Source organism: Notothenia rossii (assembly GCF_949606895.1).
Source record: "Notothenia rossii genome assembly, chromosome: 10".
In the NCBI taxonomy this organism is placed as follows: Eukaryota; Metazoa; Chordata; class Actinopteri; order Perciformes; family Nototheniidae; genus Notothenia; species Notothenia rossii.
In genome coordinates this window covers 18,429,641-18,454,464 of record NC_136908.1, presented here as the reverse complement: position 1 = coordinate 18,454,464, position 24,824 = coordinate 18,429,641, and the positions used below count along the sequence as shown (strand labels likewise).

The window sequence follows — 24,824 nt, the reverse complement described above, 5'->3', positions numbered from 1 at the left end:
GATAGACCGATTCACTGACTTCCCACATGGTAAAAGTGGGGGGGTCTAAACTAATCATTTCAAAAAGTGGGGGGGACTTGTCCCACCCTCATATAAAGGCTGCGACGCCCATGATTACGACTTTATTCTCGAAATCTCTCAGTTTTTTTTCCTTCTAATTGTGGCCCTAATACTCCGTCGTACATGCGGGACCCGGTAGCTACTGTCTAAACTAAACACTGCAGTGATGAAATGCCATATCATGGATTATTTCTGAAACAGTATGGAGCTCAAAGGCTTTCTCTCTTGCCGGTTATACCACAAGGTGAGTTCCTTTTTATTTCCTGCTTCTTCACACACATGCTCTCCAGTATAGGTTAGCTCTGAGTGTTAGCGATGCTAATCTGAACACCGACCATATTACGTCCAAAACTGTCGTGTATTGTTTCTGATAGCAACTTTCTGATAGGTCCACATTTCCGATGTTACGTCACATCGGACGCAAATCTGGATCAGCTCCGTTGTACCCCCGTTTTTAGAGATTTGGGTACGGGGGAAAAGAGAGAGGGTTTTATTTTCTGACACTTGGTGAGTTCCCTGACACACCGGGGACACATTTAAGTATAAAAGACATCAAAAAGTGCATTTTGCATGATAGGTCCCCTTTAAAGTAAAAAATAAAGTACCCAATATGCAGATTGGTCCATTTCAGAAAAAAATATTAAAAGTTTTGATTATATTTGTTGATGCATTAAAGTTATATCAAAGCTGGTAAAGGTGCAGATCGCTTTAATGAGTGAATTTACTCAAGGTGTGACTAAAGTGTGATTTAAGTGTTGATTATATTTCACATAATTAATCAACATTTTCAAAGTAATTAAAGGTATTCCATAAATGTAGTAGAGTAAAAAGTACACAATTTACGAATTCTAGTGAAGTAGAAGTACAAGCATTAAATGGAAATACTGAAGTTAAGTACAAGTTTCTAAAAATTGTACTTAAGTACAGTACTTGAGTAAATATACCTAGTATCTTCCCATCCTTGTCCATGAAAATAAAAGGTTATTGAAGCCCATTTCCACAAGGAAAATAAATAGTAAGATAGGATGAAAATAAAGTCACTATACTGCCAAATCCAAATTATGTAATATTGTGTCAAATTATGAAATAAAGTGTCAAAAAAACATTTTTTTAATAAAAATACAACCCTAGATATTAAGGAAGATTGTTATATGTGAATTAGTTAATATTAAGACAGTTATTCAAATTTCTCGAAAGTCTAAACGCTGCAAAAATTGTACGGAAGCAGGTGTAAAGATTGAGTCAAATTCTGCCTCTTTCAACTTTTTTGAAACAAATTGAATACAAAAAGTTGTATATCAATGTACAAAATAACGAAAAGAAGAGTAACAAAAAACGTTGTCAGCTAAACAATGGTCTACATTTGAAATGTCTAAAAAAAGGGTAGATTCATTTTTGTATCGTTAGCCTATAGATAATGCTTTTCTAAAATAATAATTTTAATTGTATGAATGTATTCTGTCGATATAATTGTGGTGGTCAGAAAAGGATTACATGTCAATTTTTGTTAGTATTATGTATTTTAAAACGTTAAAAAAAAAACATATGATTGAGTTATTCTGGCTGCGGGTTCAGAGTGCTGGGCTGTGTTGGTTTGTGTACATTCAGGACGGAGTTGCAGTCTCGGCGTAGGGAGGCGTAGCCGCCACCAGTCTGAACCAGAACTGTCTGTACAGCGAAGGCAGGGAAGAGCTGCTGCTCGCTTGCTAGCAAGAGAGCATTTAACATCGGTGCTGGCGATAAGATAATAGAGGAAAAACTGGAACGCCAACACGGATTTCTTGTGGGACAAACGTACAGGCCTCGCTGCTAAAACGGTAAAACCCATTTACAAGACGTTTCGTTATGTAATGTTAGCCACATAGCGACAAAACGGTTAGTACGACAGCTAGCGAAAGTATCTGTTTTGCTAGCTGATGTACGTAGCTAAGCTAAGATGGCGGTCAAAGTATTTACGTTAGCTAATGTTGCTAGCCCGGCAAGCTTACAGCCAGTACGCTGGTCAGTTAGCTAGTTAGCTGGTTAAAGTTTACATCTATATTCCTCCTTTCATGTGTATGTTTTTGAAAAGTATGGAGTGACAGCACTAGATATCTCAGTGACAAAAACATAACAGCGGTGACGGGTTGCTAACGCACGTATGATATCAGCTGAGCTCAACGTTTAGACGCTTATAACTGTATGAATTTAACGTTACACTAATCAACTGATGAAACAGTGACGTTATTTCAATTCATTTAATTAACAGCCAATCAACGTCAGTGTGTTGTTTGCCGTCGTTGTATTTACGCTTAACTGTGATGGGTTGTTATTTGTTAAATGGGATCATGCAACAGGGTTATTAAAATGCATTCCTGCATCTGATCAGTTGACATATTCCAAGGCCTACTGTAACACTTGATCGTCTAGCTGCAGGTCATTTTGCACAAATGTATAGGCTTCAGGATGCTCGTAGAAGTTGGAGTCTTAAACTCAGAGGTGGAGGAAGTACTCATATCTTGTACAAATACCACAGTGTAGCAATACTCTGGTGCAAGTAAAAGTCCTTCATTGCTTATGTTACTTAAGTTAAAGTACAAAAGTAGCAGCATCACTTTTTAGCATCAAAATATACTTAACGCACCACAAGTGAACTACTCATGATGCAGATTGGCCAAATGTCTAATATATATTTATATTTTTTTATTCTAATTATTGATGCATTAATGTGTTTATCACAACTGTTACATGTGCAGCACATTTTAATTCCTTTGTATACTGCTGGGTAGCTTGTGAATTTAAAATAGTAACTAACATCTTATTTTAGCTTTGATTATATTTCACATCATTAATCCAAATCTGCAAAGGAAGTAAAGATATTTAAAAATGCAGTGGAGTAAAAGTACACCATTTAACTCTCATTGTACTGGGGTAGAAGTAGCAAACAATGCAAATACTCAAGTAAAGTACTAGTATCTCGAAATTGTACAGTACTTAGGAAATATACTTAAAATGTATGTTTCTATTCAAACATAACTATGGGCCTCCTAGGTAATCACATTCTTAAAAAAACAAGTTTGTTTACTAAGCTGTTGATGTCAATCAACTTGTCATCTTCACATACAGTAGAATGGTTGTGAAAAAATCTTTCAGTCTGATATTCAGTTCATTTTGGATCAAATGTTTTCATTGTTCTATCCTACAACTGCCCACCTACTGACTCCCACAGTTCCCTTTACTTAAAGGACAGAAACATCTTTGTTTCTATAGGTAACTACACATCTGAGTTGACAAATATGACATGTGGGGTACCTCAAGGCTCCATCTTTGGGACTCTTCTCTTTAACGTCTACATGCTACCACTGGCTCAGATAATGAAGAACAACAAAATAAGTTACCATAGCTATGCGCATGACACACACATTTACGTAACAATTTCACCAGGAGACTATGCTCCAATTCAAACACTGAGTAAGTGCATTGAACAAATCAATGACTGGATGTGTCAGAACTTTCTCCAATTAAACAAAGATAAAACTGAGGTGATGGTTTTTGGAGCCAAGGCAGAACGTATAAAAGTTAGCGCTGAGCTTCAGTCTGCAATGTTCAAAACAACAGATAAAGCCAGAAATCTAGGTGTAGTCATGGACTCTGACCTGAGTTTCAACAGTCACACTAAAACAGTTACTAAATCAGCTTACTATCACCTAAAGAACATATCTAGGATTAAAATACTAATGTCACAGCAGGATTTGGAAAAACTTGTCCATGCTTTTATCTTCAGTAGATTCGACTTCTGCAATGGTGTCTTCACAGGTCTCACTAAAACATGTATTAGAAAGCTGCAGCTGATTCAGAACGCTGCTGCTCGAGTCCTCACTAACACTAAGAAAGTGGATCATATCACTCCTGTTCTGAAGTCTTTACACTGGCTTCCTGTGTGTCAAAGAATAGATTTCAAAAATACTGCTGCTGGTTTATAAAGCATTGAATGGTTTAGGCCCAAAATACATTTCTGACCTCCTGCTAAATGATGAACCATCCAGATCTCTCAGGTCTTCAGGGACTGGTCAGCTTTCTGTCCCCAGAGTCAGAACTAAACATGGTAAAGCAGCGTTCAGTTATTATGCTCCAAATATCTGGAGCAAACTCCCAGAAACCTGCAGGTCCGCTGCAACTTACTACTTTTAAATCCAGGCTGAAGACTTTTCTTTTTGTCGCTGCTTTTAATTGAACTATTCATATCTTAGACTGCACTGTAACTTTTATCCATGTATTTTTTCTTTTAATGTTTCTTTCATTAACTTTTCTTTTTAATGACTGATTTTAAATGCCATTTTCTTAATGTCTTTCATTTTTTGTAAAGCACTTTGAATTGCCTTGTGTTGAAAAGTGCTATATAAATAAACTTGCCTTGCCTTACAAGTCTGGCAGTGGTCAGCTGTCCCAGTGATGCAAGCAGCTGACTAAAAACTTGAGTAAATGTATAAACAGCTGTCCTGCAACTGTTCCAAATTGAAAAGGCATCTTATGTACTAAAAATCTTAATGATGTTTGTTTTTGTCCTCATAATTCACTAGATGCCTCACACGAGACGGTACTCGTCTTCGGAACGAGACAGTCGAAGCAGCTACCAAGACCGCTACAGAGACAGAGGGCGAAGACACCGGCACAGAAGATCACCTTCTTTCTCCTCCAGCAGTGACAGAGACCGAGATCGAGACAGAGACCGAAAGGGACGAGGGCACCGACAGGAAGGAAGCTTTGTACGCTCAAGGAGGTATGTTTGTGTGTATATTGAAAATTATTTTGTTTGTTTTACTGCTATTTCAAAGTACCAACTCTGCTGATCTTTTTTGGGGTCTGGTTGGTTGTCAGTTTTAGCTTTCAATGTATGTCTCTGTCCTCTGATTCAGTCGTAGCTGTGACAATCGCTCTACGGAGCAACGGCCGTTTGACAGAAGATACTGCGACGGATACAGACGCTTGGATCCGAGCCGAGACCGCGACAGAGAAAGGGAGCCACATGGAGCAGCTGAAAGTTATTACCCACGCAATTTCACCCCAAACCTGTACGACTACCGACGTGGCCGCGAGAGGGAGCGAGAACGGGAAGAGTCGTACCGACGGAAAGGCAGCAGGCGTAAGCACAAACGAAGGCGGCGTAGAACCAGGTCCTATAGCCCATCCTCCTCGGTGAGTACAGCCAGTGCTGAGGTTGTGTTTTAGCTCTCCTCATCCTCTCTCCTCCATCTCAGTCTCTTCTTCCACTCAGCTCCTTCTGTCTCTTTCTTTCTTTAACAATTTCCACTCCATAGCTCCTGGAGTTGGTAAGTAGTACAATCTTTATGATTTTTTCTTTTTTTTGTTCTTTCAGAGGGTTTTGCTTAATTTTTGTCTAGATGGGGTTTGCTTGAATTGGCATTTCTTTTTGGGAGAGCATTTTCATTTTTATGCAATTAAGTTTTATATTAGTTCACTAATGATTAACTGCCAATTATTGATGTTCTTCCTATACACGCCCATCACAGCTTTTCCACTTTTCCTTTTGAATGCCTAGTTACACCTGGTCACACTTAGTTTGTGTCTGTGACCCTACCTTTCATAAAACTTAATATTTTAGATTGTCAGTTATTTGTGGAAAGCCCAAATGCCTGTGGTAACAGTTGGTATGCAGCAAAGATAGAGGAAAAAAGTGAAAATGTTCTACCAAGCAATTAAACATTTTTTATGGACATTTGAAATGTCTTAGATTTGTTAAAATGCATTTTTGTGTGGATTAATTTATACACAGATTTGTTTTAAGAAGTATAAATGTAAGTAAGCAAGGGGTTGACTTTAGTGTTAATATGTTGGGGTTATCTTTAAATATTTCCTTCTGGATTACACATATTCCTTCTCATTTTATTTTCCATCTTATTTATTCTGACTTAGTTATACTTCTGTTTGAATTGGTTTTGCGTTTATGAATGGAATACAAGTTGCTTCCTTTTTGTAAGCAGCTGTGGATTAAAGGTAGAGGGAGGAGCATCATGTAATTTTTGACTTGTTCCCTTGCACTATATCCCTATCGTTATATATTTCCTTCACGTGGTGTCATGCGTGAATCGCCCCATGACCACCAAACCCACCTACTACCACCCTCCTCTTCCCTCCTCGTCTACCATTGCTGCGGCTGTCCCTGAATATCCCCCGTTCCCTCCGGTCATGTCGTGACCTGCTGATGGCGGTTTGGGTGTGAAAACAGCGGAGCGACAGCCGGACGCGGGCACTGAGTGTGAGGGACGACGAGGAAGGGCACCTGATCTGTCGGAGTGGGGACGTCCTACAAGAGAGATGTACTCACTGCCACTACTCTATCGTAACCATTCTCCATATGAGTATTAAAGCATAGAGCATTTACATGACATGGGAGTGCCTGATGATGATGATGCCTTGCTAGAATGCTCTTCGCTCTAGCTGAAATAGCAGGGTGGATTGCAGGAATGTTGAAGATTTTGAGAGGGACCTTAGATACCTTCTCCTTTTTGTTCTAGGATTTTAAGCTGTGGAGCATTTTTCTATGTTTCACAGGTTACTTGACTTTCCTAAACATAGAATCCCATTTGCAGTTGTTTGTCTCTGTTGCGTTTCAGATTAGAAATTAGTTACAGTTCTAAATCTGTAACTTAAGATAGCTTTTTCCACTATAAGGGGTTTCAGGGATTTTTGTTGTAGACATCTAACATGCACATCACTTACTCAGTATTGTCTTATTACAACCAGCACACACTTTACACCGTGGTCATTTCAGGATCAAGCACAGTTTTGTAGAAACACCTAATCATTTTTCCAGTTTTACACAATACCCCACTTTCCTTTTGGGCAAAGACAGCCACATCCGGGGGATGTGCCCTTAATTTTGATGGCTTCAAATTGGTCATCAAAGAAAGGGAGCGCTTTACTCCCTTATTTTCTACACATCTCGTAGCATACAGATTGAATTTAAAAAGGGGATGGGCGCTAAGATTGATTCGCCTGTCTAAGCTTTTGCATCATGTATTCCTACTTAAGTCCACATGTCTAATGCTCCTGTTCTTTCTTTCCCCGCCCTCCCTCTCCCTTCCTTTTCTCTCTGTGTTGTGTTGCAGATGAGATTGTCAGCACTTTGGGGGAAGGCACCTTTGGGAGGGTGATGCAGTGCATCGACCACCGCAGGTATGTATCAGTTGACACCGAAAAGCTGACACCTGCTCAGTGCTCACTGTGTTTGATTTTTCTTAGACACACGTTTGAGGGGTGGGAGATTCCTGTTTGGGGTTCTTTGTTCATATCTATCCAGCTGATGAAGCTGCATAAAAAAGTTCTTATGGCAAAGAGGGACTTCCCATATTCCCACCATTGAACTTGATCATTATCAGGGACTTTTCTTACAAAGTCATATCATTTAAGTTCAACTTCCCTTTAGCATCTGCTATTAAGTCAGGCCATTTGCTCAGGCATCTGCTCCCTGAATTAAGGTTGTGTTTATGTCCTCGGTAGTTGGCTTCATACTGTTTTCTTTTGTTTTGTTTTCTTTTGTTTCATAGGGGAGGAGCCGCTGTTGCTCTGAAAATTATCAAAAATGTGGAAAAGTACAAGGAAGCAGCTCGCCTGGAAATAAATGTTCTAGAGAAGATCAATGAAAAGGACCCTGATAACAAATTGTGAGTTTTGATTGAATAGTGTTGTACTGTAATAAACTTCAAAGTCAAGTATCATCGTTTACCTTATTAGAGCTGGGCAACCTACTGTAGTGACAATAACATTAGCTCATGTTTGATAATAAAAGCCTCACCCTTTTCTGAAAGCTTTTGACACAAACACGTGCTGAATTAGCTTCTAAAAATACTTGATTAATGGGAAGTTACCTAACCCGCTGAATCACTTTCTAACCTTGTGTATGTTGTTTTTCTTGCAGCCTGTGTGTACAGATGTACGACTGGTTTGACTACCACGGTCACATGTGTATCTCCTTTGAGCTGCTAGCTCTCAGCACCTTTGACTTTCTAAAGGAAAACAACTACTTACCCTACTCCATCGGTCAGGTCCGACACATGGCCTACCAACTCTGTCTCTCTGTGAAATGTAAGTTGCTTTATAATTGTCTTTAATTTAGTTAACTTACAAGATACATATTTGTGATCTAACAAGTAAAATAAACCTATTTAGTGTAGGCAATAGACGTGTAATAATAATAATAAGATTTAATAGGTTTTTGTAACACAATTTTGCTTTCCTTATTTTCCTTCAAACACCCTTATTCAGTGATGTGTCTTCATCAGTTGCCTACAAATTCAGGGTCTGGACTGAAAGCCTCTGTTGTCTGTAGTAACCAGCCTGCAGCCACACGAGGGCATTATAGGGCCAACTGCCAATCAGAAGAGAGTGTTCAATAACTTATTGGAAAATGATGCTGTAATGAAGATTTCCTGGATAGGTTCTTTCAGTTGTGAAATTACCTCTCAAGTGTCTTTGAACTATTCCATGTGTTTTTATAACAAGTTACTCGTGTTTTTTCTCCATAGTCCTACACGACAATAAGCTGACACACACAGACCTAAAGCCTGAGAACATCCTGTTTGTCAACTCAGACTTCACCATGTCCTTCAATGTAGAAAAGGTAAGATGCAAAGGAAAGAGAGAATTTCTTTTTTTATAGACTTAAGTGGAAAGTTTAAAAAAACAGAAAACATCCCACTTTAAATGTCATACTGATAGTTCTGATGTGTCTATTGTTTAAACGTTGGTAAAAGATACTGCTTAGAGGTCTCATGAATACAAATGTAATACCCATAGCTGCAGTTTGAAGAAACAGACTGCACATTTCCCATAAACCACACACTAAAAAGACTGTTACAACAACAACATCCACAATATTCATCTGGCTGCTACTTAAAAAATATTGATCTATTTACCTAATATATCATATTTCAATGACTTGCATATAGACTCTTATTGCACTATTTCACTTTTTTAAACTATTTTCTTCTTGTATTTACTATTTACTTGCACTATATTTGTCTGTTTATCTGTGTTTTGTGTTGCTCTGTTGGAGAAGCCTGTGGCACAAGATTTTCATCTACATAACTACACTGTAGCTATGTTCGTTTGACAAATAAAGAACCTTGAACCAGCCAGAATTTACAGAATGAGTCCTAGAAAAGTCAAGTCTCAACAATTCTGTGAACACTGTTTTCCTTCTTGCAGAAGCGAGAGGAGCGGACAGTAAAGAGCACGGCGGTTCGGGTGGTGGACTTCGGAAGCGCCACTTTTGACCACGAGCACCACAGCACCATTGTGTCCACGCGGCATTACCGCTCACCCGAGGTCATACTGGGTGAGTGCGTCAATAGGCTCTGGGCCGCAAACTAATTGTAAACACTACTGCTCAGAAACTACTATTTTATTATTGAAACCTATCGCAGATCCAATTGAAATAGGGTCATGGGGAAATTAGTTTAGAGATTAACAGCTGTTTCTGCCAATTGTTGTTCCTCCTCTCATCTTTACACTTAAGATTCAGTGGCGAACCGTGTCCATCACAACTGGAGCTTCTGTAGACACACACACCCACTGCGCCCCCCCCAGCTCAGCATTCCTCTGTTTAAAAGCCTCTTCTATCATACATTACTATATAATCAGCAGCAACAACAATACTTCTGTCAGGGAGCAGTGGTCAATCCGATTAAACAATTAATGTAGAAATAATCACACAATTAAAGTCAATGAGCCGTTGCCTCCAATCTTTTCCTGAAGCCTCATGATATTTGTTCCATGAACTGGATTGTCCTAGTTAACTGAAACGCTTTTGAGTCATTTGACCATTTTTGTGTAATGATAGCGAGCCGTTAACCAGTTTTAAGAAGACTGAACATTTACACATTTCTTTAGATGTTTTCATTAATTGGATGCATGTTTTTGTTCTTTAGAGCTGGGCTGGAGCCATCCCTGTGACGTGTGGAGCATCGGCTGTATCCTGTTTGAGTACTACCTGGGCTTCACCTTGTTTCAGGTACAATGACAGCCCACTGCTGGAACCTAACCCCTCGATTCCACCGGGTCCGTCTGCGTCGCGTTACGGCTGCACCGCGGTTTTGGTCCAACCTCCTCCGGCGTCACACCCTACCGGGCGCGTTTCAGGAGCGGAGCGTCTTGCCTGCCGGCTCGCAGTTTTGGTTGATTTGGGCATGTTTCCTGGACAGGCTACTTTGTACAGACAAAGTTAATAATAATTGTAATATTCCAGTTATAAATGACATGAATCAAAGCTGTGTTGCTGTATTTTAGTGGTAAAAAAAATGCATTCATCATCATCATAATTATTCTATATATATATATATATATATATATAATTTACACAGTGCCTGTAAACCAGAGGAGAACGCTGGCATTTCTCCTCCTACTTGAAAGACTACGGAGGGATGGTCTGCAAAATGTGTTTATTTTGGGGATTGACGGGATGCTCTGACCGGTCCACTTCCTGGCTGGCGCTTTGCAACGCCTCACGTCGAAAAATAGACTTGCATTCTATTTTGAGCGGAGCCCAGCACTGAGACGCTTCTGAGCCGTAACGCGGCGCGTCTGGTGGAATAGCACCCATTGACTAGTGTGGCCGCGATCTTTGTGAACACCGTAACGTAACGCGGCCGTAACGCGGCGCAGACGGACCCGGTGGAATCTAGGGGTAAGATAAAAGTTAAAGACTTTTCTACTTTAACATTTAAATGTAGACAATATAGCCTGTGCCTCACCAAATAGCCAAACTAACACTATTGTTGAGCTCTGACTGTGTCTTTTACTCTTCATTCAACCAGCAGCAGTTCAACACTCAGTCTGAATCAGTTTATCCCTCTTAATGCTGAGTCATGGATCCCTTACTCATATTTCTTTTAGACTCACGACAACAGGGAGCATTTGGCCATGATGGAGAGGATCCTGGGACCAGTGCCCTCCAGAATGATTCGTAAAACGAGGTGAGAAGACACGTGCCTACAACAAGCATGCATACATATATTTTATTTATAAAAGTTACACATCACTCACGCTGTCACGTCTGTAAACTCTCAGGAAGCAGAAGTATTTCTACCGTGGCCGTCTGGACTGGGACGAGAGCTCCTCAGCGGGGAAATACGTCAGAGAAAACTGCAAACCCTTACGGGTAAGAAGGGCGGATGGGGAGTAGAAAAGGAAATAAGGATTGATGTTTATTCGCAGGGTCGAAAGTAAAAAAATTGAAATCAACAGAAGAAATAAAACCTTTGTGTTGTGTAGTGCTGTAGCTTGACAGTGTCTCATTACTCCCTTTCTCAGCGGTACTTGCTGTCGGAGGCGGAGGAGCACCACCAGCTGTTCGACCTGATAGAAAGCATGTTGGAGTACGAGCCCACCAAGAGGCTGGCGCTGGCCGACTCCCTCAAACACCCCTTCTTTGAGAACGGGGCGGCCGCAGAGGCGGGGAGCAGCAAGAGCTGGGAGGGCAACCGGGACATCAGCCGGTGACCCTTGAGCCTCCAGAGACTGAATGACACAGAAGATCAAGCGTTTTTTTATCGTGGAGCAGGCGAACTGTTAAATTAATCGGGGCTCTGGATGTTTTTCTGTCATTTGTCAATAAAGCATGGACACCTTAACTTCCTCTTGCTCCACCACGCTGCCCATCGGACATCCAGCTCTGCAGCCACATGAGGCATGTTTCTGCAGCAGAGACCAAAGTAACACAAAGACTGGACAAATTGAAAAGAATGAATCTTTTCTGCCCGCCACAGCCTCCACAGAGGACAAAGGTCTTTGGTGGAAGATTGTTTGTACCCAAAGTAGCCCTCTATGCAGCTCCTGTCTTCCTTTTGACTATTCCTTCCGTCCATCCGTATATTCTTTTCATTAGCATGTAAAGAAAATAATTCACCGTCTTAGAAGGAAATATACACTACACTACAGGTGACCCAATCACTCAGTTTAAGGGAAGAAAGGCCTTCCGATTCTGAAGTCTAAGGAAAGGTTTAAAAGGAGATAGAGCTGTGTATGCAGTGCATGTCCTCACCCACATCACTCTTAACATGGAGACGTGTAACATTATATTATGCTAGAAACAATTAATTCAAATTGAATATATATTTCTTTGGAAATTGCAATTATCTCCAGAAGAGACAAGTGTCTCAAGTTTTATGTTTACGTCTTGGTCAAGTGAGTTCTTGCGTTGCATATCGTTTTTCATGTTTATTTTTATACATCTAAAAGATTTTCCCCTATATGGAGACGGATCTATAGGTCTGTTATTGTTCGCCAATAAGATGATAATGGTGGGCACTCCACACACAGGCCTCTATGGCCTTTCTTATAGATATGTGTTATGTTATAAAATGCTTTCTGGGTGTGAGTGTGTGTGTGTGTGTGTGTGTGTGTGTGTGAGAGTGTGTGTGTGTATGTATGGGTTGGCAGTGTGGGTGACATGCTCATATTATGTTTGCTCAGTGACTTGTTGGTAGTTCAGCATTAGTCATGGGAACATTCTTGCATTCTTTTAAATCCGAAAAACATAAACTGCCTTTTTTCCACGTGTGATTCGGTCAGACCTGGAAGTCTCCATCGAGGTAAAGCACATAGGAAGTAGCCAACGAGCCACACACAACTCCTGTTACCGGTATTTATTTTTGAGTTCATATAGGTCATATAGTCCCCACCCCCCAACTGTACATTACTTGTTTTTTTTGTAAGAAATTAAAGCGTATAAAACTGTATATATGTACGATTGTGTAGAATTAAAGTGAAGTCCTCCTTACCAAAGGCTTATGGTGCTCTCAGTTTGGGTTCAGGCCTCTGGTAGCTGAAGGGAGGCATCCCGTCTTTAAATACCAGCCCTGCGTCTGAGTCCATCTTTACCTCTCACACTAAAGCCGCTGCTGGACGATGTTCAAGTCAGACGTCTGAACTGAAGGTCAACATGGAGTCTGCATTGTTCTGTTTTCAGGGAACTCCTATAAATAAAGATACACTTACTTCTTGCTGGAAAGTAGTAACACAGCATTCATTTAACTTCTATTGATTAAATCATCTTTAAAAATGTGTAATTTCTCACTTAATAGTTTTCCTAGAAAATAGTTCACCAGTAGCAGACCCTTACCACTATCTTTATCTTAGTGGCTGACTTAAGTTCTTATTTCCCGCTGCCTGCAGGATCTTTAAATATGAGTTTGAAGTGATTTTATCCTCCTGGTGCTCTACTGAATTGTAATGTATGCCTCATTTTACCTTTAATTTCTTGTCAGCCAATGTCTTTTGGAAACTAATCTCTCTCTGACTTCTTTCTAAACGCAGAGCTCAGCTGTCAGGAGGGGAACACGGGACGGCTGCAACAGGTGCACGGATGCTGCGTGCAAGCTGAGGGTGACGCAGCGCTGATCCAATAACCTGCTTCGATGTCCCGTTCTCTCTCTCAAGCCACATTTGTCCTGTAAATGAAGCGATTAAAATGCTCTACAGCCGACTATATAACTGAGGTTATATGGGGGCGTCAAGAACAGATATTAGCAAATGACCCTGCTACACAAGACTGTAAAATAAACTCAATAGGGTCTTACCACTGTGTGCCTAACATGTCCCACAGAAAGGCTGGGACCCTTGAGGTCAGATCTCTGGGTCACTGAGGTCAGCTGGCCTCTAACTCAACCTTGGTCCCATCGCCTGACATGGTCTGAGAAGGAGGAAGTGATATATGAGCAGATATGATGACTCATTTAAGAAGTACAAGGAATTTGCTTTGGTATTGGTGCAAAACATTAACACAGTAAAAGGGAATCCAAATGGAAAAGAAACGTACCACGAAGATAGCCTTAAAACAAATAACTATAAATGTAAAAAGTATACTTTTTTTGTGTCATTTCTGTCAGAATTTATTTTTACTTTAAGTTTTTATGACATACTCAACTTACAGTTTTTCTCAATCGCTAAACCCACTATTTAGAATCAAAATTCCTTTCATCAAACCAACAGCACAGCCATCGAAACAGAAAACCATTTCTCTACAACAGTATACCATTTCTCATTGATATCACACAAAATGCAGATGCTAAGCAGTGTTTTGCAAAACAGATCACACAATTCTCTAACTGAAGTTACAATTCTCTACACAAAGATCAAAAATCTGTTGTGTAACTCATGTCTACAAAACAACAAATAATCTTCTCACAGTGGATAACACTTCCTCATAAACTTAGACCATAGCTACACTAATTGACACTTGATGTGCAAAATATTAACACTTGTTATCAGTCAATCACCCCATTGAAAAAGGTAACTCCATGGAATGTACTGTATACCTTACAGTAATGATGTTACATTGAAAACATTTACATGATAGAATTTGCATGACTGTACTTAAAATATTTTTTTAAATGGTGCCGGTAAAGCTATAATAGTGTTGATATGACTTGCATAGGTCTTTGAGATGTTCATATGGGGAGGATTAGCTATAGCTGATACAACATTTTTACAGTCAGTAATTGTGGTCTTTTCCTTTTTGCACATTGAGAAATGTTTTTTTTTGTATTGGGGTGAATTGAGTACTTCACTTCCATGTAAATGAATTGCTCACAGCTGACATCAATGAATTTCCTATAGTAATTGTAATTAGTGAGAATCCTATAAAAGACCTCCCTCACTTCAGTAAGATGTTTGTGTAAACAAAATGGCTGATCGAGTAGGTAGAGGAGCTCTGAGAGGAAGAAGGAACCCTGTTGTTCAGCGAGGAAGAGGGAGGGCTGATGTTCAGAGAGGAAGAGGGAGAGCTGATGTTCAGAGAGGAAGAGGGAGAGCTGATGTTCAGAGAGGAAGAGGGAACCCTCATGTTCAGAGAGGAAGAGGGAGGGCTGTACGTATGCGTGGTGGAAGAGTTGAAAGGGGACCAATGCGAACAGTAGTTTCGGACAACACCCGTGCAACTATTGTGGACCACGTCATAAACCATGGCATGTCCCTCAGTGAGGCTGGCCAAAGGGTTCAGCCCAATATACCGAGATCAACAGTGGCATCCATTATTAGGATCTTCAGGCACGAAAATAGGTAAGCTACTGTAACCCTTTTTTACAGCACTTCATGCATTTCTATTTTGATGTAGGTTTCGATCACTGTTTTTATATTACAGTACATAACATTCTCAAATATTTATTGATAGAACTGAAAGAGCACCCCGCTCTGGTGGCAGACGAAAGGCCTTTACTCCAGAACAAGAGTCTGCCATTGTTGATATGGTTGTGGCCAACAATGAAATCCGCTTAAGGGAGATTCAGGCCAGAATAATTGCAGACCAGGATGTCTTCAGTAACATTCAGTCTATAAGTGTTGCAACCATTGACCGGGTGTTACGTAAAGAGGCAACACCTCAGAATGAAACAGATCTATAAGGTTCCTTTTGAACGCAACTCTGACCGTGTGAAGGATTTAAGGCACCGGTATGTACAGGTAAGGACCTCAATCACACTGATGGCTTGCCTATATTTTTAGTATGTCTGACTGCTTACAGTAATGTAAAACGGTCCTCTGTTTGTTTCATTTTCTTTAGCGAATGATGGAGCTGGAAGGCAATGCATGACCACATGTTTTTGTATATGTGGATGAAGCAGGCTTCAACCTCTCCAAAGTGAGGAGACGTGGGAGGAACCTTATTGGGCAAAGAGCGACAGTCTTTGTTCCAGGCCAAAGGGGAGGAAACATAACATTGTGTGCGGCTATCTCGACACAAGGCGTCCTTGCTCACATCCCTTTAATGGGAGCATATAACACGCAACGTGTCCTTGCCTTCCTGGATGTCCTGTATGACGGACTTGTGCCACCAGAAGAGAGGGATCAAGTGAGGTCGGTTCACGTGGTCATATGGGACAATGTGGCATTCCACCACTCTCGTGACGTGAGGGCATGGTTTGAGGCTCATCCACACATGGCCATGGAGTTCCTCCCTCCATACTCCCCATTTCTAAACCCCATTGAGGAGTTCTTCTCTGCCTGGAGATGGAAGGTTTATGACCATCATCCTCATGACAGAATGCCCCTTTTGGACGCAATGAATGCTGGCTGTCGGGACATCTCTGCGGAATCCTGTCAAGGGTGGTGTCGACACGCAAGGAGATATTTCCCACGCTGCCTTGCAAGGGAAGACATACGCTGTGACGTAGATGAGGCTATGTGGCCAGACAGACGCCAAAGAGCAGATCAGTAAAGTTATATAGATCTCATTCTCTGCTTTACTGCTGATTTACATCATTTACCCATGTTATTTTTTTCCAGTGTATTGCTATTCGTCTTTTGTTTCTGTTACGGTGCTCTTCTGAAAATGAGACAATAAAAACAATGGCATAGTTACAGTAAGACTCTGTTTTTCCTATATGTAAGTTTGTTTCTCCCAACTTGTCAGTTTTCCGTTCAGTTTCCAATATCGATAGCTTGAGGTTTGTGTATTGATGATTGTAGTCAGTATTTAGTGTGCCACTTAGTAATGACTGTTCAAATAGTCTTCTCATGAGCTGACAAATGTTTGTTTTTGGAGAAGGTATCTGGTTTTGGAAGGGGTATTTTTAGTTTTGAGTGCCTTAGAGCACTTTGCAAGAAATGTATATTGTTATGGTAGAATGGGTTATTATGGTGACCGGAGTTTCAGTTATGAAAACACATTTGTCTCATTAGAGGACAATTTGTTCTGTTTCGATCGACTTATTCTTTTTTGTGACCAGTATTTTCAGTTTTGGTCATGTAAGTGCATTTTGCAAAAGATATTCAGAGTTATGGCAAGTGTGTTTCTGTTTAGATGGCTATGCTCTTGTTTTGAAGAAATGAATTTAGATTCTAAAAAGTGGGTTTAGCGATTGAGAAAAACTGTAAACTCTTGAATCCTATACTATCACCTTATTTATATTATATTTATTTTTTCATTACTTAAACAAGTCTTTTATACCAAACCATTACTTTTTCTTGACTTTTTTTAAACATACAATACAGATTTCTGTATTTGAATGATTAAAAAAAAGAAGCTTTTCATTGTATACTATACTGACTTTTGTGACATACCGTTTATTTTTAAATATAGACTTGAGTTTAGTGTTATTTGAAAAGGAATAATTCAGAATTGAGAACCAAGAGTCTCATGTTGACCTGGATTCAGTTGTGAATGAATAAATGAAATGAGACCTTCAGGTGTTCAATGTTTCCTGGCATCAAGCGAAGAAATCCTCGCACCGCCTTCCATGTCGTCAGTCCGGCTCACTCTAGAGCAAACTATCAACAAATGATCTCATCTTGTTACTTCAAAACAAACTGTAGAGGTTTTCATTACTATAAGTTGTTTTAATGAAAACCAAGCAGTCTACTTGGAAGTCTAACACTGAACTGCGATGCAAGTCACGTTACTCCGGCAGTGGCTCAGTCAGTAGGGGCTTGGACTGGGAGCCGGTTCATGTCCCCGCACAGACTTAAAATATGGAGTGTGGACTGCTGCTTGGAGAGGTCCCAGTTCACCTCCTGCCCTGCCGTGGTGCCCTTGAGCAAGGCACCATATCCCCCTCCCCCCCCCCCCCCCCCCCACTCCCATTGCTACCCGGGCGCTGTACAATAGCTACCCACTGCTCCTAGGATGGGTTAGATGCAGAGAACACATTTCACTGGGTGCTGTGTGCTCTGCATGTGTGACCATTAAAGAGGGTTTCATCCCTCCGACTCTATCTATTACTGCTTATAGATTAAATACTGCTTACTGATCAAATGTTAAATAGAAGCTGCTTGTTTGTTTGTTTTACTCCCTTGTTAATGAGGTAAACTCCTTGTTTGTAGCCTTTATTTAACCAGGTGAAAGCCCGTGTTTTTCAAGGGTGACCTGCCTCTACAGGTAATCCGGTTTGAGGTCCAGTGAGGTCATCAGGTAAATCCCCATAAGAGCACTCTGTGACAGAGCAGAGGTTTATACAAGTACACACACTGAGGTAGTGGAAGCAACGAGAGTACAGCTTTAACAGATCCTACCATCAGCTGATTGTGTCTACAGGAGGTACCTGCAGGTGAGTAATGTTGATTATTTAATACAAAGTATATTGTGTTAAAAAAGACAGATCTACTGTGCAGAACAGTACAATGTATTCAGCACAAGACCTCTCAGAATATACCAGGAACCCTCATGTATTTCCATTGAAATACTTTGGTGTAGCCAATCTTCTTTAAGCTTTTTTACAGTTATTGTCTTTTTAAGAGAATGAATAATCTGTGAAAATGTATTGATATGTATTGAACAGAACCCTACTTCGTGAATTAATTAGATGATTATATCTTGACTTGTTGCTGTTACTATAAACTAAGAGTACTGGATAAAAGTGTTTATTTTCTGTATCTGCAGATCAAAGCCTCATCCCTTGTTGGAAAGTAAAGCAGAGCACTTCTGTCCTGGACATCAGTGTTTAAACCTGTGAGCTCTCACAAACAGCACCAGCTCCAGACAGCCTAGAGATGGACTCCCTCATGTCGCTCGGGGCTCCTCTGAAGCACTTCAGCAGCTGTGTGTCTGGGAAGAAACCCTCCACCAAGAGAGGGGTGAAGGGCGAGCAGCGTGGCCGCAGGAGCAGCTTCGCCCGCAGGAGCAGTGTCAGCAGGAGGAGAAGCCTGCCCTGCAGCAGCCAGAAGGTCCCTGACTCCTGGCTCCGACTGTACCAGGAGGAGCTGAAGAGGGAGAGGTAGGGGAATACCTACGTCATTAGTTCTCAAACAGGCAATTTAGTCTCTTATATCATGTATGAGTTATTAATCCCAACATTGTGTTCATTGATTTCGGAAAGTGTAGTGACTCATTCAGAGTTTTAGTTTCTGATGGTGTTTGTTATCCAGCTTGGCAACACAAACATGGTTTAATGAGGATAAGGCTGTTCCTCACATGAGTAAGCTGCTTCCCCCTGTGCTGTTCCTAATGTGGCTCTGTGCTGTTTGCCAAAGGAAACAACAGCAGGCCAAACTTGCCAAGAAGAACGCACAGAGGGCGGTCAGGAGAACTCAATTCAGGAGCCACCACTGCCTCTCAAGGGTAGGTGAACAAAATAAATCAAAATATATTAGTTTGTCAAGACTGACTTGGCCATTCTCATTTTTTTTTTTAAAGTAATTTTTCATGCAGAATTGGCAGTTTTCTCGCGCTCAAATGTTAACATTTCTTGTTTTATCTTTTAACTACTGAATATCTTTGGGTTTTGGATTGACAAAACAAGACATTTAAATTGTTATGTTGCTATTTGCACACTTATATATGTATATACACTATTGTTTATTTACATTTTTAAGTAGTAGGTTGGTCTGTGGTAGTGTATTCAAACTGTATATTTTTGTATTGGGTACTCTATGGCTATATCTTTATACTCTTGATGTACATTACCTACCAAGTACCCCTAATCTAATCTGTGATGGACATTTTAGGGTCAAAGGGCAATATTTTCTGACATTTAATAGAACAATAAGTGTTGGTCCTAGTTGTCAGTATACGTCTTACAGTCTCCACCCTCTCCCACCTGCAGCAGACCAACTCCCCCAGGAAGCCGGCCTCGGTGAAGGACGACTCGTTCTTCGGAGCGTTTCAGGGCCTCAGTCTGGACGAGCTGCTGGGGAGCAAACGGTTCTCTGCTGCTGCGGGAGGGGATCAGTGCAAAGTCATGTGACACCTGACTGCACGACAATCAAATGTTCCTCAAGAGACTGAAAGGACAGACAGCTCACGGAGGAAAGGCAGAGGCTCGCACCTTAACCCAGGAAGAGGGGATAAGGCCAATATATTCTTCTGTCTTTGTTTCTTTCAGTTGATATTAATTGTTCATGATGGTTGTTTTGCATTGAACTCGGTAGCTACTTGTGAAAATGGAATATGTTGATATTGAGTAAATCTCTGACACTTTGACCTTGAATGACTACCATTTTACTGATCTGGTGTTCTCACTCCTGGACTTCTTTTTTTGGTGGAATAATTGAAAATACAAAAGCAGAAACTAAAGGGGATTTGATCCAATATAAATATAAAAGTATGTGCCGCAGACACCAGTCAGATACCTTTATTGACAGCATCTTAATGAATATCTTAAGACATTGCGGACAACTGAACATATTTCTGTAAAGTTTCCAGATCATATTTTGTTCTGCTTTGATCCAACAGCATGTTTTAAGGTTGGTGGGAATCCAGTCAGTATTTTGGCTTAGTAAAGTGTCCAACAAGTACCTCAAAACTTGTTTTTTTAAATACCTTTTTTTTGGTGCATATTTGAGACTCATCTTCGTGGCACGCTGTATTGTCGGCTTGTTAGGACCAAGCTTTATTTAGTAAAAAAGAAAAAGGACAACAACAATGACAGAGCACATTTTTCTCATCAGTGACAGAAGTGGAAGATACATCGTTTTCTCTTTCATGAGGCAGGTATGATCTCCGGGTCCAGATCACAAATATGTACATTAGAAAACCAAGTACAAAACTACGTTTGTCAGGGTCGGATGAGGGATTTGTTGTACGAAGTATCCGAGAGAAGACTTCACGACGACGACGACGAGGTGATGACACAGAACTAGGGTTTTTAGAACAGAGGATGTTAATCTAATAAAGTCCCATTTTTCAGCATCATTCCCTCTGTTCCATCTTGACTTTAGGGGGCTTGAGGAAGGACCGGGGCTTTTTCTCCTTGCTCTTCTTTCCTTTAGCCTGGAAGGTCCTCCAACTGTCCACACGCCCATCTCTTGTTTCCTGAAAATGTGTTACAGAAATAATCATTTAAAAAGAAAAGGAGAAATGTGTGTCAAAACAAGACGAGTTAAGCATCTCATAAAATGTAATTCAAAGTCATAGTATGTCCTAAAGATCATGTATTAATATAAAAGGCTTTGAAGAGTCACAAATAAGAAGTTCAGAATAACTTTGAATCACTTTTTCTGTCAATACAACACATACTGGATAATGTGTTGCTGCAGTTGACAACATTTACCATTAACTCCGATAAGGCATCCACATCAAAAAGTGGGTGAAGGTTTTCCTTTGAATGCCAAAAGCAGCCGTGGTTCTATTTAGAAGAGTGACCGCATTGTTGGAGGAACCCACCTCAAAGTTTTTCTGCCATTCTCGGTCCCGCTTTGCTTTGTCTGCCACCTCGATTTCTTCCTCTCTTGCCCTTTTTCTGGTGAATTGAGAGAAAGAGGTAATGACAATCTGTGTTAGAGAGTCCGTGATAACATTTAGAATCAAAATGATTTACATTAAAAAAAGGTTTAGGTAGGATACCGTAAAAAAAAAAAAAGGGGTTATAAATATAGTGTGTGATTTACCTTTCGTGCATGTCCTTTGCTTCCCTTTCCTTCCTCTTGATTTCGAGCTCTGCAAACAGCTTCATGGTCTGTTTGTACACGGCTTGCTTGAACTGTAGAAAGACAAGTAAACTTATATTTGGTAACATTACAAATATACGCTATTTCAACTTTGTGAAAATCCTATTAGTTTGAATTAATTAAACTAATAGACAGAGAGTGCATGTAATCACAATGACTCCATTTTGTTTTTATGACAGCTATATTGTATGTAAGATATATTTGTAACTTTCACTTACCACTTCAGGGTTGTCCTCCTCCATATCCAACGACTTCCCGTCCTTCTTCAGCTGTTTCTTTTTCTCCTTTACCTGTTGGGGGCACAGGATGGCAGGGAATGTCACCAAACAAATAAAGACCAGGAGAGCTGAGTAACATGCAGGCAAAATGCCTTGAATGTTTGAAGAGTAAGAGATGTATTGAAAACTCACATGATGCTCCACATATTCCTGTCCTGCGTGGATCACGTCCAACGCTCTCTTTCTCTGGTCTGGTTCCAGGAGGAGCTTGTACGCCTTGTCAACGGCTGAGATGAGAACAATTTATCAATTTCAATTACAGCCAATTTAGAGCATATTCATTCCTCCATCTGTGAAGTGTATTCACCTACATACATGTTGTTGTCCAAATAGTTATTATAACATTATGAAAAATACAGGATTGTATTCTACTGGAAATACTTTATTTTTGCATTCGGTTTTATCTCCATTGAATTTACACATATATAGTTGACTTTTCCCTGCTTATTCCTACTTGCACCATTATATCATTTGCGATATTTTGTCTTTTTTCTTTCTCAGATCAGAAATCCTTTATTAGTCCCACAGCGGGGAAATGTACATTGTTACAGCAAAAGTGGCATGCAATAATACCGAATAAGCTAACATTAATATATAGAAGTACTTATGTCTTAAAGGTGGGGTAGGTCATTTTGGAGAAACCAGCTCGAGTGCGCTAGAATTTGAAAATACACAACCGGAAAAAGTCTGCCACTTCCTTACAGAGCCCCTCCTCCAACACACACGCACATGACCAATGAGGGCACGAGATAAGTTTGTGATCAGATGGAAGGCTGACAGACAGGTAGGCCATCCAGTTATTTAAAAAAAGTTAGCTGGGCCGGCTAAAATGATTGGTCGTGCTTTTTACAGCGCTACGGCTTCCACAGATGACATTTTTTTAAATGCATTTATTGTCAAAGCATTTCATATATTCATTGCTATCGGGATGTTAAGAGCATTCCATGGAATATAACAAAAAGTGTTTCTGAAATAAATTACACACCCCACCTTTAAGTATGTTGCATTCTTAGAGGAGCCGACGACTAAACATTTGTATCGCCAACAACTACCCTGTAGCTTCTGTGCATGTGACAGTTAAAGCCTCTGAACTCATACAGGGTGGTGAAGATTTTACCTTCAAAGGCTTTCTGCGATCTGTCTTGTTCATCCTGATTTTTGTCTGGATGGACCAAGATGGATAACTGCAGATTAAAGAGAGCAAATATTAGAGAAGTAGTTCCAAAAAACATCATGGCACCACATCCACAGCTAGTCACAGTGGAGAGCGCTGACATTTGTTTTGTTTTGTATTCTTACCGCCCGAAATCTTTTCTTCAATTGATCATCTGTTGCCTCAGGATCAATTTGGAGCACCTGAGCATGAGGTGAACATTGGTAAGTTTATATCACATCGAGATCTTAACCAAAGTGTCAACACGAGAGGAATATTTCTGCTGTGATCATATTGTTAAGACAGTAATTGGTGACTCATATTCTGATGAGGGCTTGACAACAGCAGATTTTTCAGCCTATTGAGATTGTAAATAAAATTCACCCAAAAGTTTAACAGATGAGGTCATTTTTCTGATTCTTTTGGGAGGGGGGGGATTACAAACAAAACCCTATAAAGTAGGAGTAAGCCTTTAAGTCACAGATTGGATTTGTATTACATTAGAAATGGCTAGTCATTAAGTAAAGAAAAAAGGACATTTGTATACATTTCAAGATCTGATTCCGCAAAATGTTATTGTGATGGAAACTTCTGAAGCAATGGAAACAGGAGTCAGAGAGACACGAGGAGAGCTGGAGCTTTGATGGCAAACACTGACGGTTTATTTGGAGTTACGACCGGAGAATTGACAAGACAGGTGGTGTATCACAAGTTGACACAGCGGTTGCCAAACCAATTCTGAAGAACTCTTCTGCAGCTCGAGGTTTTAACTAGTTCGGAGTGTAATAATCAACATTCTTCATCAGCGAGACTAAACAAATATGGACCCTGAATCTAACTAGAAAGAATGTGCACCAGGGAACCTTCGTCCCTGAACAGTAAACTACCTCATGGCAGCTTGTGCTCTGTCATAGAGTGGCAACAACAATGTGCCCAAGCTGCTCCTCCTTAAGAGAGATAGCAGCATTACCCAAGGCCGTAGAACTATGCCATGGGAAAGGAGACAGAAGAAAGAGAAAACCATTAACTGTGTCGAAGGTTGAATACCTAAGCAAATTATTCCCTAACAATTATGTTATTAGAAATCAATACTTGAGTTGATTAGCGATTTAATTGGATATATGTTAATGTCTCATAACTTGATGATTGGCAGTTAACGTTTTTATATATTTAAATGTATTAACCATTAAACTAATCAAAACAAACCTCAGCAACATACTTCATTGGTGGTGTACTCACCTCAAAGGGATTGAGATTGAAGTAGGAAGAGCCAGGTCTGAGCAGTCTGTCAATCTGCTGCTTGTTGGTTAACACAGAGTCTCTCTTCTCAATCTGCTTTACCTGTACAAAAAAACACATTATGATCATGAACACTTCCTTCACAAACAAAGTAGCAGTTTGTAAAAAGAAAAGGAAACTGTATGGTGGTTTAATGCTGAAAGATATCCAAGTTTGCTATGCGTTTCAAAAAGGAAATGGAAAACCTCTCCCTTTTGAATCCATTTTCTACATTATTTTGAATCTTGGTCTTTATTTTTATTCTATTGGCTTATTTACTTATTCTTAATATGTCATTGTGATTTTTGCCTTTACATTGCCAACTTCTTGTTTTATCTCTAGGTGAACCTCTTTTGGATACATGCTTGTAAGAAAGATGCAATATAAATAAAGATGAGTTCGAAGTCAAACTGCAGCGTCCATCGGAAGCTGCACTTTCTGGGGATGTTCTGAGTATTTTTCTCTTCTGGGGGTTTCTGTGATCACAGCCAGCATGCAGGAGTGTTAGTGGTGGACAGGAGGATCCTCTGCAGCTTTTTTGGGAGCCTGACCTCATTCATTTGATATGATGTTACTGGTCAAAGCGTGTTTACACTGCACTGCGATTGATAAAGCTGCTAGATAGTAGGCTAACAGCAACTGCATTGAGGATAATTAGTTATCCAACTGTGATAAAGATT

At 40.2% G+C, this 24,824-nt stretch overlaps 4 protein-coding genes across 9 annotated transcripts in view; 2 read left to right on the top strand and 2 right to left on the bottom strand.

Moving 5' to 3' along the window:
- Positions 1–24,824, bottom strand: part of LOC307022322 (heterogeneous nuclear ribonucleoprotein R) — a 147,840-nt gene that overhangs the window by 110,550 nt on the left and 12,466 nt on the right. The window lies entirely within an intron of this gene.
- On the top strand, positions 1,671–12,914 carry clk2a (CDC-like kinase 2a). Of its 3 annotated transcripts, none has more exons than XM_079655070.1 (13): positions 1,671–1,877; positions 4,620–4,819; positions 4,956–5,235; positions 6,287–6,377; positions 7,170–7,236; positions 7,608–7,724; positions 7,979–8,145; positions 8,586–8,680; positions 9,271–9,397; positions 9,990–10,072; positions 10,954–11,033; positions 11,128–11,218; positions 11,371–12,914. In XM_079655070.1, the coding sequence occupies exons 2-13, from the start codon at positions 4,620–4,622 to the stop codon at positions 11,557–11,559; spliced, it is 1,587 nt and encodes a 528-aa protein (XP_079511196.1). In that variant the 5' UTR covers positions 1,671–1,877; the 3' UTR covers positions 11,560–12,914. The 3 variants fall into 3 exon arrangements, with proteins under 3 accessions (XP_079511196.1, XP_079511195.1, XP_079511197.1); XM_079655069.1 differs by having other exon boundaries at positions 1,673–1,877; positions 9,268–9,397; XM_079655071.1 differs by lacking the exons at positions 1,671–1,877; positions 4,620–4,819; positions 6,287–6,377 and having other exon boundaries at positions 5,108–5,235; positions 9,268–9,397.
- Positions 17,635–20,197, top strand: LOC307022326 (uncharacterized protein). Its single transcript, XM_079655076.1, has 4 exons — positions 17,635–18,098; positions 18,431–18,764; positions 19,021–19,108; positions 19,593–20,197. The coding sequence occupies exons 2-4, from the start codon at positions 18,541–18,543 to the stop codon at positions 19,731–19,733; spliced, it is 453 nt and encodes a 150-aa protein (XP_079511202.1). The 5' UTR covers positions 17,635–18,098; positions 18,431–18,540; the 3' UTR covers positions 19,734–20,197.
- Positions 20,353–24,824, bottom strand: part of dnajc8 (DnaJ (Hsp40) homolog, subfamily C, member 8) — a 12,746-nt gene continuing 8,274 nt past the window's right edge. For all 4 annotated transcript variants that reach the window (XM_079655073.1, XM_079655074.1, XM_079655072.1 and 1 more), the window contains 8 exons: positions 24,106–24,207; positions 23,013–23,069; positions 22,831–22,897; positions 21,846–21,940; positions 21,654–21,725; positions 21,376–21,467; positions 21,152–21,227; positions 20,353–20,800 (listed from right to left, as the gene is read on the bottom strand). In XM_079655073.1, the coding sequence (XP_079511199.1) occupies positions 20,678–20,800; positions 21,152–21,227; positions 21,376–21,467; positions 21,654–21,725; positions 21,846–21,940; positions 22,831–22,897; positions 23,013–23,069; positions 24,106–24,207 (684 nt within the window). In that variant the 3' untranslated portion in view covers positions 20,353–20,677. The remainder of the gene's footprint in view (positions 20,801–21,151; positions 21,228–21,375; positions 21,468–21,653; positions 21,726–21,845; positions 21,941–22,830; positions 22,898–23,012; positions 23,070–24,105; positions 24,208–24,824) is intronic.